Raw genomic sequence first — 14,423 nt, forward strand, 5'->3', positions numbered from 1 at the left:
ATATTTAGGAAAAAAAATATACGTACACATATTTTTTTAAATAGACAATGAAATGAATTAAAAGAGACCTACATAAGGTCATGTAGTTAGCTGGGTAATGCTAGGAAGGACTCCACATCTAATCCAGCCTCTTTTCATCATATCTACATCTTGAATTTTCTATGCGAAGAGAGTATGTTCACTTAGGCTTTTAAGAGACACTTACATTGTTTACACTGAATAGACAAAATTTCAATTGTTTTGAAATTTAAGACCCTCTTCAAAAATACAACAATCAGTAAACCCAAATGCATATTGTTTTCTTGTTGAATTTAGGAAAAAAAAAAAGGTACCATTACATGATAAGATTTCAAAGTGTTACCTTGGTCTGAATTATGTTATTATGAGAACAGCAATGATAACTGGTTGTGTTTCTCAGCAGCAGCAGAGTCTTAGTTTTTCAAAGAGCAATATTCACAAATCTCTGAACATAAACATTTTCTTTCATTTACTTTCTAAGAACTAGCTGATGAAATCCCAGTTACTAGCAAGGCTGAAGCAGAAGAATTGCAAACATGAGGCCACCCAGAGCAACTTAACAAGACCTTCCTGCTAAGCTAAATAAAATAAATTCAATAAAATAAAAAGAGTTGGGAATGTACCTCGTGGTAGAGAGCCCCTGGGTTCAATCCCTAGTACCACCAAAAAAAAAAAAAAAAAAAAAGCGAAAACAATCAGTATATTTTTATCTTCATGCTGAAAAATGGTAATTTCTGGACAAAGTTGCTCAATGACTAAAAGTGATGTAAAAAAAGTCACCTACTAATATAAATATCATATCTAAAATAATGAGAGGAGGGACTATTCCAAGATATATACATAGAACATGCACATAGAATATGTACATAGAACAAGGACCAACATTAAAAGCAAAACAAAAACTCTGCCTATAAATGAAGGCCAGATATCATACATTAAAAAATGTAGTGGAAGTACTTTTTATATTGTTTTGGAGACTAGCAAGGCATAATCAATCAACAGGCACAGAAAGAATGTGCCTTTCACAGTATGTGCTATGATCTAGTTTCTTGCAGTAACAGTTTATCAGAGGAACATAATGCTACTTAAAAATCAGTCCAATTTTTCCACCGCCTTAGGGAATCAATCTGTCTACTTATTTAAAGGTAAAAGAAAACCTTGGTAAGGCAATCACAAATGTAGGTATCTTAGTAGGCAACATGCATTCCGAATATAATTGTCCTACCTTTTCTTCCTCATGGAGGAAAAATGGATAAATATTTTCAACCTTCAATAAATAATTCATAAAGGTCTGACAAGTTTCATAATCTCAGGCATTCAAGTGCATTTACAAAACTGGAGTGATAATATTATTTGTGTTACAGAGGATACTTAGGGCTCACTAACGATAAGTTCTAGACGATGACACACATTTTAAGTCATTCACATGAATCGAAAAATATTCACTTTGTTCCCTTAAAAACGACTTTTAATTGAAGAAGTCAGAGGATGGGATTAAATAAAATCACCCAAGAGTAATTCTTTGCGCTCCAAGTTATAATAAACAAAGTTCCCGAAATTGATATACACATTCCTATTCTATAAATCCACCGCCACCGCTCCCATCGCTTCGAACTATGAACAGTGACCTAACATTAAGGCGTAAGGGAGAGATTCCCACGATTTCAAGTTATACCCAAGGATCCGGGCCCTCCGCGGTCCAAAGAACTGCGGTAGCTCTTTCAAAGCAACTTTCCTTCAGAACCACCTTTCTCTTTCCGCCCCTCCGAAGCGAGTTGGGGGTGGGGTGGGAGGGGACAGTCGCCTCGAGGCCGCCAGCAAGGCAGGCTCTTCCCAGCCAGACCTGCACGTCCGAGGCCGAAATGCCTGGGGCTCTTCCTGCAGCACCCGGTGCGGCCAACCCTCGCTTCCCCAGGGCAGGGCTCAGCTCAGGTCAAAGCGACCAGCCAAGTCAGGCCCGGACCCGGCCAGCTCAGCCCGCCCGTCCGCAGCAGCCCCTGGACCCCCGCCAGCGGGGATGGGCGTGGGCCCCTGCGGCCACCGCCCCGGCCGAGCGGACTCCGGAGGAGAGAGTGAGCCCCACCCGCTACGGCAGCCCCGGACTTACCTGCAGGGGAGAGCGGGGCTCCTGGACAGCGGCCACGGGCCCGAGGGCAGGAGCCGAGGCGGCCGGAGCACGTCCCAGGGGCCCCGAGTGTCCCAGGTGGCGCAGGGCGGGGAGAGAGGCCGGTGGGCTGCCGCAGGCCGGCGCGGCCCGTCGCAGGGGTCGCGAGGACCTGGCTCTCCCCTTAGCACCAGGCCGCCGTCGCCGCCGCCGCCATTTTGCCTTCGACTCCGTGTCGCCGCGGCCGCACTCCGCTGCGATTTACCGGATGTGCGCATTTCCCGGCGTCGCTTGCGCGGGGGCCGAGGACTGGGGGCTTCTGGCTGCCCGGCCGCGGGGGAGCGAGCGCGCCGCCTGCGGCCTCCCTGCTCGGGCCGGTGGCCCGCCGCCCAGCGCGTGGGTGAGGGTCGCCCCACTACGCTCCGCCTGCCGCGCCCGCTGGACCCGCTCGCGAGCGCGGCCGAAGACTCCCCGCCCGAGCTTGCTCGGCGTACGCAGTCGCTCCTTCAGCCAATCGAGCTCTGCATCCGGACGGAGAGAAGGGAACCGCGTCCCCAGGAGCTCAATTCTCGGGAAGCGGCCGGGAGTGGCGCTCGGAAACCTCGCTGTGGACATCAGGATTCGAGATCTGAGGGCTTAAATAAAATCCGATTCTTGTCTAGTGAGCTTCGAGCACGTGTGTTTTCTGAACCAGCCGGACAATGTCGCCAACCACCACCGACCCGTGAGCAGAGTTCAGGTGTGTCCGCCTCATCCTAGAAGAGGAGGTCGTTATTGCCAGAGTTGGAATAACGGGGGCGGTGTGAGAAGAGGGCTCTATTTCTTGTTAAACTGAATTGTAAGTCAGGGATGGAGTCATTTAGTTTGTGGTTTTGGAAGATAGTGCCCGTCCTTTGCAACGAAGAGCATCTTTGCCAATTTTGCTTCTTGAAAATAGATACTATTAGTACTTTCAGATATCTCCTTTTGACATATTTGTACTAGACTAACTATAAAAATTAAAGGCTACTTTTTATCAAGTTAAATTAATTACTGGCTACTGTATCCCTAAATTCAAATGTGAATACCTCTGTTAAAAAGATTCCACTTAAGCTGGGCGCGGTGGCCCACGCTTGTAATCCCAGTGGCTCCAGAGGCTGAGGCAGGAGGATCACCAGTTCAAAGCCAGCCTTGGCAAAAGTGAGGCGCTAACTAACTCACTGAGACCCTGTCTCTAAATAAAAATACAGAATAGGGCTGGGGATGTGGCTCAGTGACCGTGTGCCCCTGAGTTCAATCCCTGGTACCACCCCCACCCCCCTCCAAAAAAAAAAAAATTCCACTTCAAGCAGAACAAACCTGTAATCCCTGGGAGGCTGAGCCCTGAAGGTCATAAATTCAAGGCCAGGGACAATTTAGTGAGACCTGTTTCAAAATTTGAAAAAAACAAAAAGGGTTGTGGATGTAGCTCACTGGTAGAGCTCTTGCCTAACACTGCCAGGCCCTGGTTTCAATTGCCAGTATGGCAAGCAAGAAATAAATAAATAAAACATTTCAGCTAGGAGTTCACCTTATAAGTTCCTGGTTCAGTCTCTGGCACAAAAAAACAAATTTAAAAATTCCCATATAATCACAGAGTTTGTAGGATGTAGCAGATATGGCTCCAGGAGTGTCATTAAGAAGCTTTCTTCAACTGGAGGACTAAGTAACCTGTAGTGTCACACTTGGCCCTAAAATTCTATGCTGTATGTAAGGGCTTACTTGCTCTGTTCAGAGGTTATTTAACTGGAAGGACACACTACCCCCAGAATCTTGTCACTGTTACCAACCCATGGAACTTTTTCACTTAAGCTCTCAAGCTCTGTAAACCTAAAGGAAAATATCTCCATAAACCATTGTCTTTGGGGAAATTCCTAGATAATTCAAGGAGCTCAGTAAATTGTTCAACACAGGTCTGGGAGGCTTGTATTTGTAAGGGGTGAGAAGAATGAGGAAAGAAGAAATGATCAGTAAAGGGGTTGCAGTTATAGCTCAGTAACTGGGTAGAGTACTTGCCTAGCATGTGTGAGGCACTGGGTTCGATCCTCAGCACCACCATAAAAATAAATAAAACATAGATATGTCTATCTACAATTAAAATTTTTTAAAAAATGATCAGGAAAGAACAGACAAAATGCAAAGTTGTTGGGACTGTGGGTGCTGATGGTGATAAAAGGCCAGGGAAAGACTGGATGTTTGAAAATGGCATTGCATTTAAAGGTTTTTTATTATCATGATGAAAAAAACCCTTAATCCAGCCTTTGATGCGTCAGAGGAATAGGGGCTACATTTCATGCATGGGTAATAGACAGTAGGGAGGTACAAAAGAAGTACATATGGAATTAGTCTGGAAATCAGTATGGCCTTGAGAACATAGGACCTCCCAGAAATTAATATAATCTTGGGGGAAGACTAGCACAGCTCACACAGAAGGAATGGAGAGTTATGCTCTACCTCCTTGAGGGCAGAAAATTTCAATAAATTACTTGGATTTCTGCTCTGACTTTACTTTGCCACTCCCCCCACTATTCGTATATTTATATCATTATGGACCCCGGATATTTTATACTTCAGTTATTTTTTGCTTGAATCATTCCAGTTTTGCCCATTAGTGGCTTTCATTTGGCTTCTGTATCTTTGTCATACACCACTACAAGATACTCCAAGCTATCTCATATATCAGTCCCATCCTGGAATCATCACTTCTCTAATGAGCCCTGGTTCTTTTTATTGGAGAATGGTATTTAAAACCAAATCTGGGTTCTAGTGGGCTGACTGCTATTGGGTATCATTGCTTCTAGGATTTCTCTAACAGACTTTTTTTTGGTTGTTGTTTAGTTTTTGAGGTGCTAGAGCTCAATCTCAGACTTTGTGTTGACAACAGATTTAAGTTTAATTTATCCTATGCAAGGGTTTGTCTTGTTGAAAACTGTTATTTTATAGTCTAGTATTAATTACAATTTAGCCTCATAAATCCATGACCTATACAAAAATTAACTTTGAGAGTAAATGCATCTTTAGGGAGGAGGGTGGTACCAGGGATTGAACCCAGAGGTGCTTAACCACTGAGCTACATCCCCAGCTGTTTTTTTATTTTGAGATGGTCTTGCTAAATTGCTGAAGCTGGCTTTGAACTTGGGTTCCTCCTAATTTAGCCTCCAGAGCAGCTGAGATTACATGTGTACTCTGTGGTGCCCAGCTGAGTTAATGCATTTCTGATGGCTTTGAGTTGTGCTGGTCTATCACCTATTGTCTGCCAAAGTTGTCATGACAGTTTGGAATTGAGCACAAATTTGTTTTTGTTTTTCTTTCAGTACTGGGGATTAAACCCAGGGTGTCTCACATGCTAGGTAAGTACTCTACCACTGAACTACATCTCTAGCCCTCAACATTATTTTTTTTTCAACTTTTTTTTTATAGTTGTAGATGAATAGCATGCCTTTATTTTATATATTTGTGTATGTGGTGCTAAGGATCGAACCCAGTGCCTCACACATGCTAGGGAAGTGCTCTGTCATTGAGCTCCAGCCCTGAACATTAATTTTTGATTATTGTTTTTTAACCTAATCATCTATCTATAGTTTTTCTACTTCCCCATATCCTGAGTGGTTCCCTGCCCTCTCTCTCTCTCTCTTTTTTTTTGGTACTGGGGATTTAACGCAGGGGCAATGAGCCATATCCTCATCCCTATTTTATATTTTATTTAGAGACAGGGTCTCACAGAGTTGCAGGCTGCCTTGCCATAGCTGAGGCTAACTTTGAACTCACATCTTCCCGCCTCAGTCTATGAGCCACTGGGATTACAGGCGTGTGCCACCTGCCCTTTTTTTTTTTTTTTTAACCTTTAATGTAGCAAATGTTACTAGAAATTGTTCCAATGCTGATGACTTTTAGAAACCAGCTTTCAGTTGTTCAACATTGCCAATTCACATTAATGGTGGTTCAGGATACCAATTAAAAAGAGATCAAGGAATTGCATACCATATTTTGGTTCTCCTCAGGTTTCATATCTGTAAAACATGAGCACTATTACTGCTTTAGACCTTCTGTTAGCATGGGCTAGATACCATATTCATACCATAAGCTTAAATGAAGGCTCGCTATAACATACTGAACTTGGTATGTTTCTTATCTAAGATTCTGGAATGGATTATTGAAAGGATGTTTCCACCATACAATGAAATAGAAGTATTATTCACAAAGGTCAAGTAATTTTTCAGTTATTCCCAACTTTTGATAGGATGATATTACAGTTATTTTCTCAAAATAGCCTTATGAAAAAGATAAATGGAAAGATATGTCAATAAATTGTTTGTCCATAAATATTTTAATACTTGTAACCAAATACCAAAGGTTTATGTGTCACTGATAATTGAATCATGCAAAGGGCCCAAGAAATTTGATTCATTTAGCATATATCTCCTAACCAACAGGATGAAAGTGTAGATGGCATGTTGGGCAACTCTTAAAGTAGCTTCTTTTTTTTTTTTTAATTTTTTTTTTATTTATTTTTTAGTTATGGGCAGACACAACATCTTTGTTTGTATGTGGTGCTGAGAATCGAACCCGGGCCACATGCATGCCAGGCGAGCACGCTACCGCTTGAGCCACATCCCCAGCCCCTAAAGTAGCTTCTTTAGAAGAGGCAAAGGAGATTGTTCTTTCGTATGCTGAAATGAAATTTGTCTTAGAACAATAATAGGTATATAATAAGGATCAGAAACCATCTGCATTAACCCAAAAATATGGAAAATGTGCTTAGAAGTTCATATGTGAAAACTTAGGGATTAAGTTCAACTACTCAGCAATCTAATTTTACAAAAATTAAAATAAGCTGATACAGCGTTCCAAAAGAATACTGTACCCAGAACAAGGATGGCAAGGTTTCTGTCATACTCTCAGCAAGGCAGACACCTCATAGAAAAGTGTTTGTTTTTTGAAGTCACACTTAAAACAGGGAGTTAGGCAAACAAGTTATTTCTTAAAGGGAAAACAAGATTGTGAGTTCAGTTTAATTCACTGCTTACTATGGATCATACTGTTAAATATGCTAATGCAACAGAAGACATATCCCCTGTTCTTGTTGTGGCCCAGTAGGGGGAGACAGTCTGCTTAAATTATGCACAGTGGGTTTTTGAAGCAGAGAACAATTTAGCTCAAATTGTCAGAAGTCAGTGAAGGCTTTCTGAAGGAAATACGACACCTAAAAGATATGCTAAAGGAGTCCTTTCTCCTCCCAACAAAAATTGGGAAGGGAACCCTGCCCACAAGGAACCACTAAAAGGATAAATAAGAAAGGTTCTTCCTGAAGAAGCTACAATACATAGTTTTGAATATCTGAATATTTGAGAATTAAGTGATTTTTATGGCTCTTGAGATAAGATTAAAGGAAGCAAATTTCAGTTCAGAATATAAAAACTCATTTTATTTAGTAAAAACCCACATTGAGGCATCCCAACATAATGAAAATTCAAATATAACAAAATTGGCAGTTGGCTTGTTTCATAACAGAATCACAATATCATTAACCCACAACCATTCTACCATTTTACAGGATTGTTTTGGATCTTACCCATAAACTGAAACTCTGTCACAATGCTGCATCAATTAGAGCTGTCCAAATGAGAAGCTGCACAGTGAAATGGGAAACTTTTTTTTGTACTGGGCAAAAAAAGACGCCTGTAATCCCAGCGTGCACTGTAGGGATTTTACCACTAAGCTAATCCCCAGCTTTTAAAAATTTTTTATTTTCAGTCTCTTAAATTGCTGAGGCTGGTCTCCAACTTGCAATTCTTCTGCCACAACTTCCCAATGGCTGGGAATTACAAGCATAAGCTACTGTGCTCATCTTGGGATATGTTTTTAAGTATAAACTGGACAATAATTTGTTGCACATGCTGCAGAGGGATGATCACATTTAGATTGGAAATGGCCTCCAAGGTACCTTTCATCTGATATCCTGTAGCCTTCAAAAGAAAATGTGATTAATTTCATAAATAAATTGGTAAATTACCATGTTATACTAAATAAAGCTTATGTTTCTTATTAATTGGCAGAACTTGGCGGGCATGGTGGTATGCATCCATAATCGCAGTTACTTAGGAGGCTGAGGTAGATACATACAAAAAGTAACAAAGAAAAATAAAAAATAAGGGGTGTGAATTTAAAGTAATTTGAGACATGTAATAGTCTAGCCTTTATCTGTTGATAAATCAACTATAAAAATGTTCATAAGAATCTGGGAAATTAAAACACTGCTTAAATATTTAACAGTATTAAAGAATAATTTATTAGAGGAATGATAATGGTATTGTGCTTATTTTTTTAAAAGGAGGGTTTTCGTTCTTAGGACAGACACAGTAAATTATCAATAACACATTATCTGGAATTTGCTTTAAAATGGTCAAGCTGGGTGCAGCAGTACATGCCTGTAATCCCAGCATGCACTGGAGGGCTAAGACAGGAGGATCCAAGTTCAAAGCCAGCCTCAGCAACAGCGAGGCACAAAATAGGCCTGGAGACATGATTCAGTGGTCCAGTGCCCCTGAGTTCAATCCTTGGTACTTCCCCCCAAAAAATTAAAATAAAATGATCCAGAGCACAGGTGGGGTGGTGGGGAGTGAATGACATCAGAAATGAAAATTGGGTGTTTCCTGATAAACCTGGGCTCATTAAATGATTTTATTTTTATGCTTACAATGTGTAAAAAAAAAATTTCAGGGGGCTAGATGGGGAATTTACTGTCCTTAGTGTGCATAAAGCCCTAGGTTCAATCCTTAAGACCGCCCCCCAACCAATTTTTTTTCAGATGTATGTGCTTGTGGTACATTCAACTTGGGTGCTTTTCCACTGAGCTACATCCCCAGTTTATTTTTTATTTTGAGACAGTCTTGCTAAGTTACACAGGCTGGCCTCAAACTTGGTACCCTACTACCTCAGTTTCTGGTAGCTGGGATTACAGGCATCACTAAATAAATTCAAAATGTGATAATTACACATAAAACATGAAACCTCAAAATAGAGGAAAATATAGGTAAACATTTATATAAACTTAGAATAGGGATAGCATGATGCAAAGGGCATAAAGTGTAAAGAAATCAACTGAGTTGACCATATACAAAAATGCCTAATTGTATAAAAAGCCCCATGAATAAAGCCAAAGCTAAATTAAAAGCTGCCTGTATCATAGGACCACAGGCAAAAAAATTCTTCATATATAAAAGGTTAAAAAATAATAAGAAGATGCTAAATTGCCTCCAAAAATAAAAATGGCTAAGAATACAAACAAGTAAAAGAAATGTAAATATAGTATAATCATAAACAGTGAAAGGTGTGAACATGGAATGTAATATGCCATTAAGTAAAATATACTATTATACATTTATACTTTAGAATACTTAGTAGTTCAAAATGATGATAATGTGTTTACTGCCAGAAAATGTGCATCCACAAAGATAACATGTATATTTTCATTTTTTAAAAAAATTTACGGGGCTACAGGTACAGCTCAATGGTAGAGTGCCTAGTATGCACAATCCCTGGGTTCAGTCCCCAGCAACACCCACTGATCCACAGAAAATAATAATAAAAATATTTGAACACAATTATAAATTTGTCGTTTTTGCTCTACTCACTTTTTCCTGAAAAAACTTATTAAAATTAATAGGAAAATGTTATAGGAATAAAAATTATAGGAACTCATTGGTGGTTTAATGTTAAATCCTACACCACTAAAAATGAACAGTTGCTTTCAGGAATTGTCAATAATATTCTGTTTGAAAGCAATGTTATTTATCAGTACAAGGATCCCTCTGATGTTCTTCCACATGTTCAAAATCTTGTGCCATCAGCAATCTATCAGATTCTGTAACTATTGTGGGAATACCCAAGTAACAAATGCCCAAATTGGGCATTGATATTAACAATAGTTTACTGATACGACCCATGTAAATATCACATTTTTCAATAATAAAGTTTTGCACAGAAATTGTAATTCAAAGGGCTAACTATATATTTAACTTGAAATATTATAATCCCAGTATTTTCATGAAAACAGTTGTCTGGTAACATATATTGCTTCTGCATCAGTTCCACAAACAAGACAAGGACCTAAAACATCCAAACTGTTCACAGACAGAGTCCTGCTGGGAAGCAAGCTTGTGATTTCAATACGGTCTTTCGCAGGATCAGTGCTGAGCCAGGAACTTATAAGAGATTGGTGAACATTAGCCTGGTTACTAATGCTATGAGTCAAAAAAGTACCGGTTCTTCCTCCTGAAAGAAAAAGGGGGGAAAAAAACTTTCAAGACTTCAAGACTAATTTTATGCTAGTATACATCTAAACCTCTACTGATATTTCAGAAAGACAATGAGTCCAACTTGTATTAATTCTCAGAATGACAGGCAGATAATTCCATGATCACATGTTGTCATTTTTTACCAAAGACTTATTCAGTATTATTAAATACTCAAATTTCCAAGGGAAAATATGGATACCTAACTTTAAATCATCATGTAAAGCAGATAGTTTATTTTCTGTTTGTTTTTTTAATGGGAAGCAACAAAGACTTGAGGATAAGTAGAATAAATATGTAAATATATATAAATAAATAATAACATAAATAAAAGCTCTTGGATAACAACAAATAAAATGTTCACAAAAAATTTCTGTTTGTTTTGTGCATATTTCTAAGTAAATATTTCCTAATGTATTTTTAAATGTTTCTATGATTCTAAGTATAATCAATTTGTTTTAGATCTTTTATTCTTACCCTTTTAAGATAAAGGAAACTTTAGAAGGAAAACTAAAAGGAAAACTTTAGAACATGACTAGATTATAAACATTCCTAACAGTGCTATGCACTTAATATAGAACTAAATGAGGCAAAGACAGAATATCAGCTATTATTTGCAATTCTCGTTCTTTTCAACTTTCTTTCAGATCATAAAAGGGAAAATTTCATATACCATTCCATCAACACATAGGTGAGTATCTACTGTGTCAGGCTCTATGCTAAGTGTTGGCAATGTAAGACAAAATCCTGAATCCTTAAATATTAGTAGGTTTAGGGGCTGGGTATGTATCTTAGAGGCAAAGCTCTTGAAGAGCACATGCCAGGCTCTGGATTGGATCTCCAGCATCACAACTAATAATAATAATAATAATAATAATAATAATAATAATTTTAAAACTAATTTAAAATTAACCTATTAATTTTAAATCAAATGTACAATATTAAACTTTGTGGTCCTTTAAAGTCCAGCTCAACTTTCTTCTCTGAGAAATCTTTGAAGAAGCTCTAAATTCATGTTTCTTTCTTCCATCCCAGAACCCTCAGCACTGTGTTTAACATTACTATTTTGTTAGTTCCTTTTGCCATGATTTAACTTTCCATGCCCCTTCTCCATAACTAAATCCAAGACTTTCTCAAGAGGAGGTTGCATATTTTATGTTTGTTTTACCTTTTCACAGTATCTAATATCATGCCTTGCAATAGTAGAAAACAAAATATAATAAATAATTTTACTTCCAATCTAACCAAGGTTTCTAAAAAAATAAGATTTCAAATATAACACAGTAGAAGTAGAGAAGGGAAATAAAATAAAAGTACTTAACATATGCTTAGATAAAACTATTAAGTTTCTCCATAAATGAAGTTACAGACATGCATACATGTTACATACATTCCATACCTGTCCAGAATTTTTTGTGGGGAAGGTGCTGAGCAATTGAACCTAGGGGCTTGCCTATGTTAAATATATGATCTACCAGTGAGTTACATCACTAGTCCCCTTATTAAGAATTTTTCTGGTGAAGTTTCAGAATTTTTTTCCATCATTTTACTGTTTATCTTGTTTTGTGCTCCCAAATATTACATTGCTTTTGAATACGGTTCAAATTAATATACAAGTTAAATATCCTTATCTTCAATTCTTGGCTATAAAATGTTTAGGATTTTGAATATTTTTAAAATTTTGGAATGAAATGAGCTATTTTAAGGTTAAAACCCAAGCCTAAACATGAAATTAATTTATGTTTCATATAAACCCCATTCATATAACCTGAAGGGAATTTTATATAATACTTTAAATGGGCCTGCATTTTTGGTACTGGGGATTGAATCCCAGAGAACTTAACCACTAAGCCACATCCTCAGCCCTTTTTATTTTTTCAGACAACTTTCTAAGTTGCTTAGGGCCTTCCTAAATTGCTGAGGCTGGCCTCAAACTTGTAATCCTCCTGCCTCAGGTTCCCAAATCACTGGGATTACAGACATGTGGCACCACACCCAGCTGTGCCAACATTTTTTCTTTTTAAATCTTAATGGTAGGGGGATTAAATCCAGGGGTGTTTTACCACTGAGCTTCATTCCCAGTCCTTTTTATCTTTTGAGACAGGGTCTTGCTAAATTGCCCAGGCTAGTGTCCAACTTGTGATCCTTCTGCCTCAGACTCCTGAGGAGCTGAGATTACCTATGGTTCCAAAGTTCATTTGTTCATTCATTCAGAAACCTTTACTGAATGCCTATCCTCTAAATGTGTTAGGGCCTACAATAGTGAGCAGGAAAAAAATGTTTCTATACATACAGAGCAAAATCTAGCTGACAGTTTTTTAAAAAGTATAGCCTGGCAGGATGTGNAAAAAAAAAAAAAAAAAAAAATATATATATATATATATATATATAAAAATAACAGCCCAATCAGAAAAAATCAATACCTGACTAGTGTACCTGCATTTTGACTGTGACCCATCACATGAAGTTAAAGTGTGGAATTTTTCACCTGTGACATCATATTGATCCTCAAAAACATTTCAGATTTCGGCAGAAACGGTGGCACATGCCTGTAACCCCATGTAATCCCAGCTACCAGAGAACCTGAGGCAGGAGGATCACAAATTTGAGGCCAGCCTCAGCAACTTGGCAAGGTATTCAGCAACACAGGGAGACCCCATGTCAAAAAGGACTGGGGATGTCGCTCAGTGGTATAGCAACTCTGGATTTAAGCCCCATGTCAGGGGAAAAACAAATTTCAGATTTTGGAGCATTTCAGATTTTAGGATTAGAGATGTTCACAATTTGAATTATTCACAACCACTGTGACAAGACTCCCTTCTTGCTTCCACTTTTCTGCTTCCATTCCTTCCTGCTGTCTTTGTTTCCACCATCCTCACCCCTCTTACATAGTCTATGTTCTGTAGCACCAGTGATTCTTGGAAATCTCAGTCTTTCCACAACCAATCCTTACTACCTACAATCCCCCTGTCCTGGTAGTTGAATGGCAGCCACATCCACCTTGCTGTGCTCTGCCTCTCAAGTCCTCTGCCTGGAATGCATTCATGTAATTCACACCTTCACTTCTCACAGGTGACTACTCAAATGTTATTTCTGTCAGGTGGGATCTCCGACTACTCTAGAGTCGTTCCCCTCATTCTTCCTTTATCCTTTTATCAGTACATTTGGTCCAGCTACTTTCTTTTTTGCTTTCAGTCCCTTTTGCTGTGCTCTACTATGTATTACAAACTCCATTTTCCAGGATCCCTTGCCATCTGCTTTCCAGATGGACCCTACCATGGGAGGCACTATGTAGGTGACTGGAAGGCGTAGGAGGAGAGAAGCAGCTCCCTTCCTGCTCCAGGATTTTGGCGACAGCAGCACTGGCAGCAGTTCCAGGCTGGGTTGAGGTGGCATTTTTTCCTGCTAATCCAGAATCAACTTTAACAGCATTTCCAATAATGTAGCACCAAAGGTATTAATGATTTCTGCTTTCTGGTTATCACCTTTTCTATTTGCACTACCAACACTCCTTGAATTCCCTTTTGTTTTTCCAGTCCTTCTAACACATGTGAAACTAACTCTTTCTATATTCTGGGTAGTTTGGATTTTTCTGATTGGGCTGTTATTGATATATATATATATATATAATTTATTTTATTTTTTTTTTGAGGGGTTGCAGTACTGGGAATTGAACCCAGGGGTGCTTTATCACTGAGCCATATCCTTAGTGCTTTTTATTTTTCATTTTGAGATAGGGTCTTGCTAAGTTGCTGAGGCTGGCCTCGAGCTTGTGATCCTCCTGCTTCAGCCTTCTGACTCACTGAAATTATAGGCATGCACATCCTGCCAGGCTATACTTTTTAAAAAACTGTCAGCTAGATTTTGCTCTGTATGTATAGAAACATTTTTTTCCTGCTCACTATTGTAGGCCCTAACACATTTAGAGGATAGGCATTCAGTAAAGGTTTCTGAATGAATGAACAAATGAACTTTGGAACCATAGGTAA

General features: G+C 39.0%; 2 protein-coding genes across 4 annotated transcripts in view; one reads left to right on the top strand and one right to left on the bottom strand.

Annotated features, from left to right (window-relative positions):
- The window catches only part of Lats1 (large tumor suppressor kinase 1), a 44,925-nt gene extending 42,547 nt beyond the window's left edge, over positions 1 to 2,378 (bottom strand). For all 3 annotated transcript variants that reach the window (XM_048799716.1, XM_015502150.2, XM_048799719.1), the window contains exon 1: positions 2,126 to 2,378. The gene's annotated coding sequence lies outside the window, so the exon portion shown is untranslated. The remainder of the gene's footprint in view (positions 1 to 2,125) is intronic.
- LOC125615989 (putative hydro-lyase KRH_21160) lies at positions 1,635 to 13,941 on the top strand. Its single transcript, XM_048800545.1, has 5 exons — positions 1,635 to 1,730; positions 1,790 to 2,861; positions 5,455 to 5,490; positions 11,082 to 11,125; positions 13,676 to 13,941. The coding sequence occupies exons 1-4, from the start codon at positions 1,635 to 1,637 to the stop codon at positions 11,123 to 11,125; spliced, it is 1,248 nt and encodes a 415-aa protein (XP_048656502.1). The 3' UTR covers positions 13,676 to 13,941.
- Positions 13,942 to 14,423: the final 482 nt, after the last annotated feature.

The sequence above is a fragment of the Marmota marmota genome, unplaced genomic scaffold (genome assembly GCF_001458135.2).
Source record: "Marmota marmota marmota unplaced genomic scaffold, marMar, whole genome shotgun sequence".
NCBI classification, from domain to species: Eukaryota; Metazoa; Chordata; class Mammalia; order Rodentia; family Sciuridae; genus Marmota; species Marmota marmota.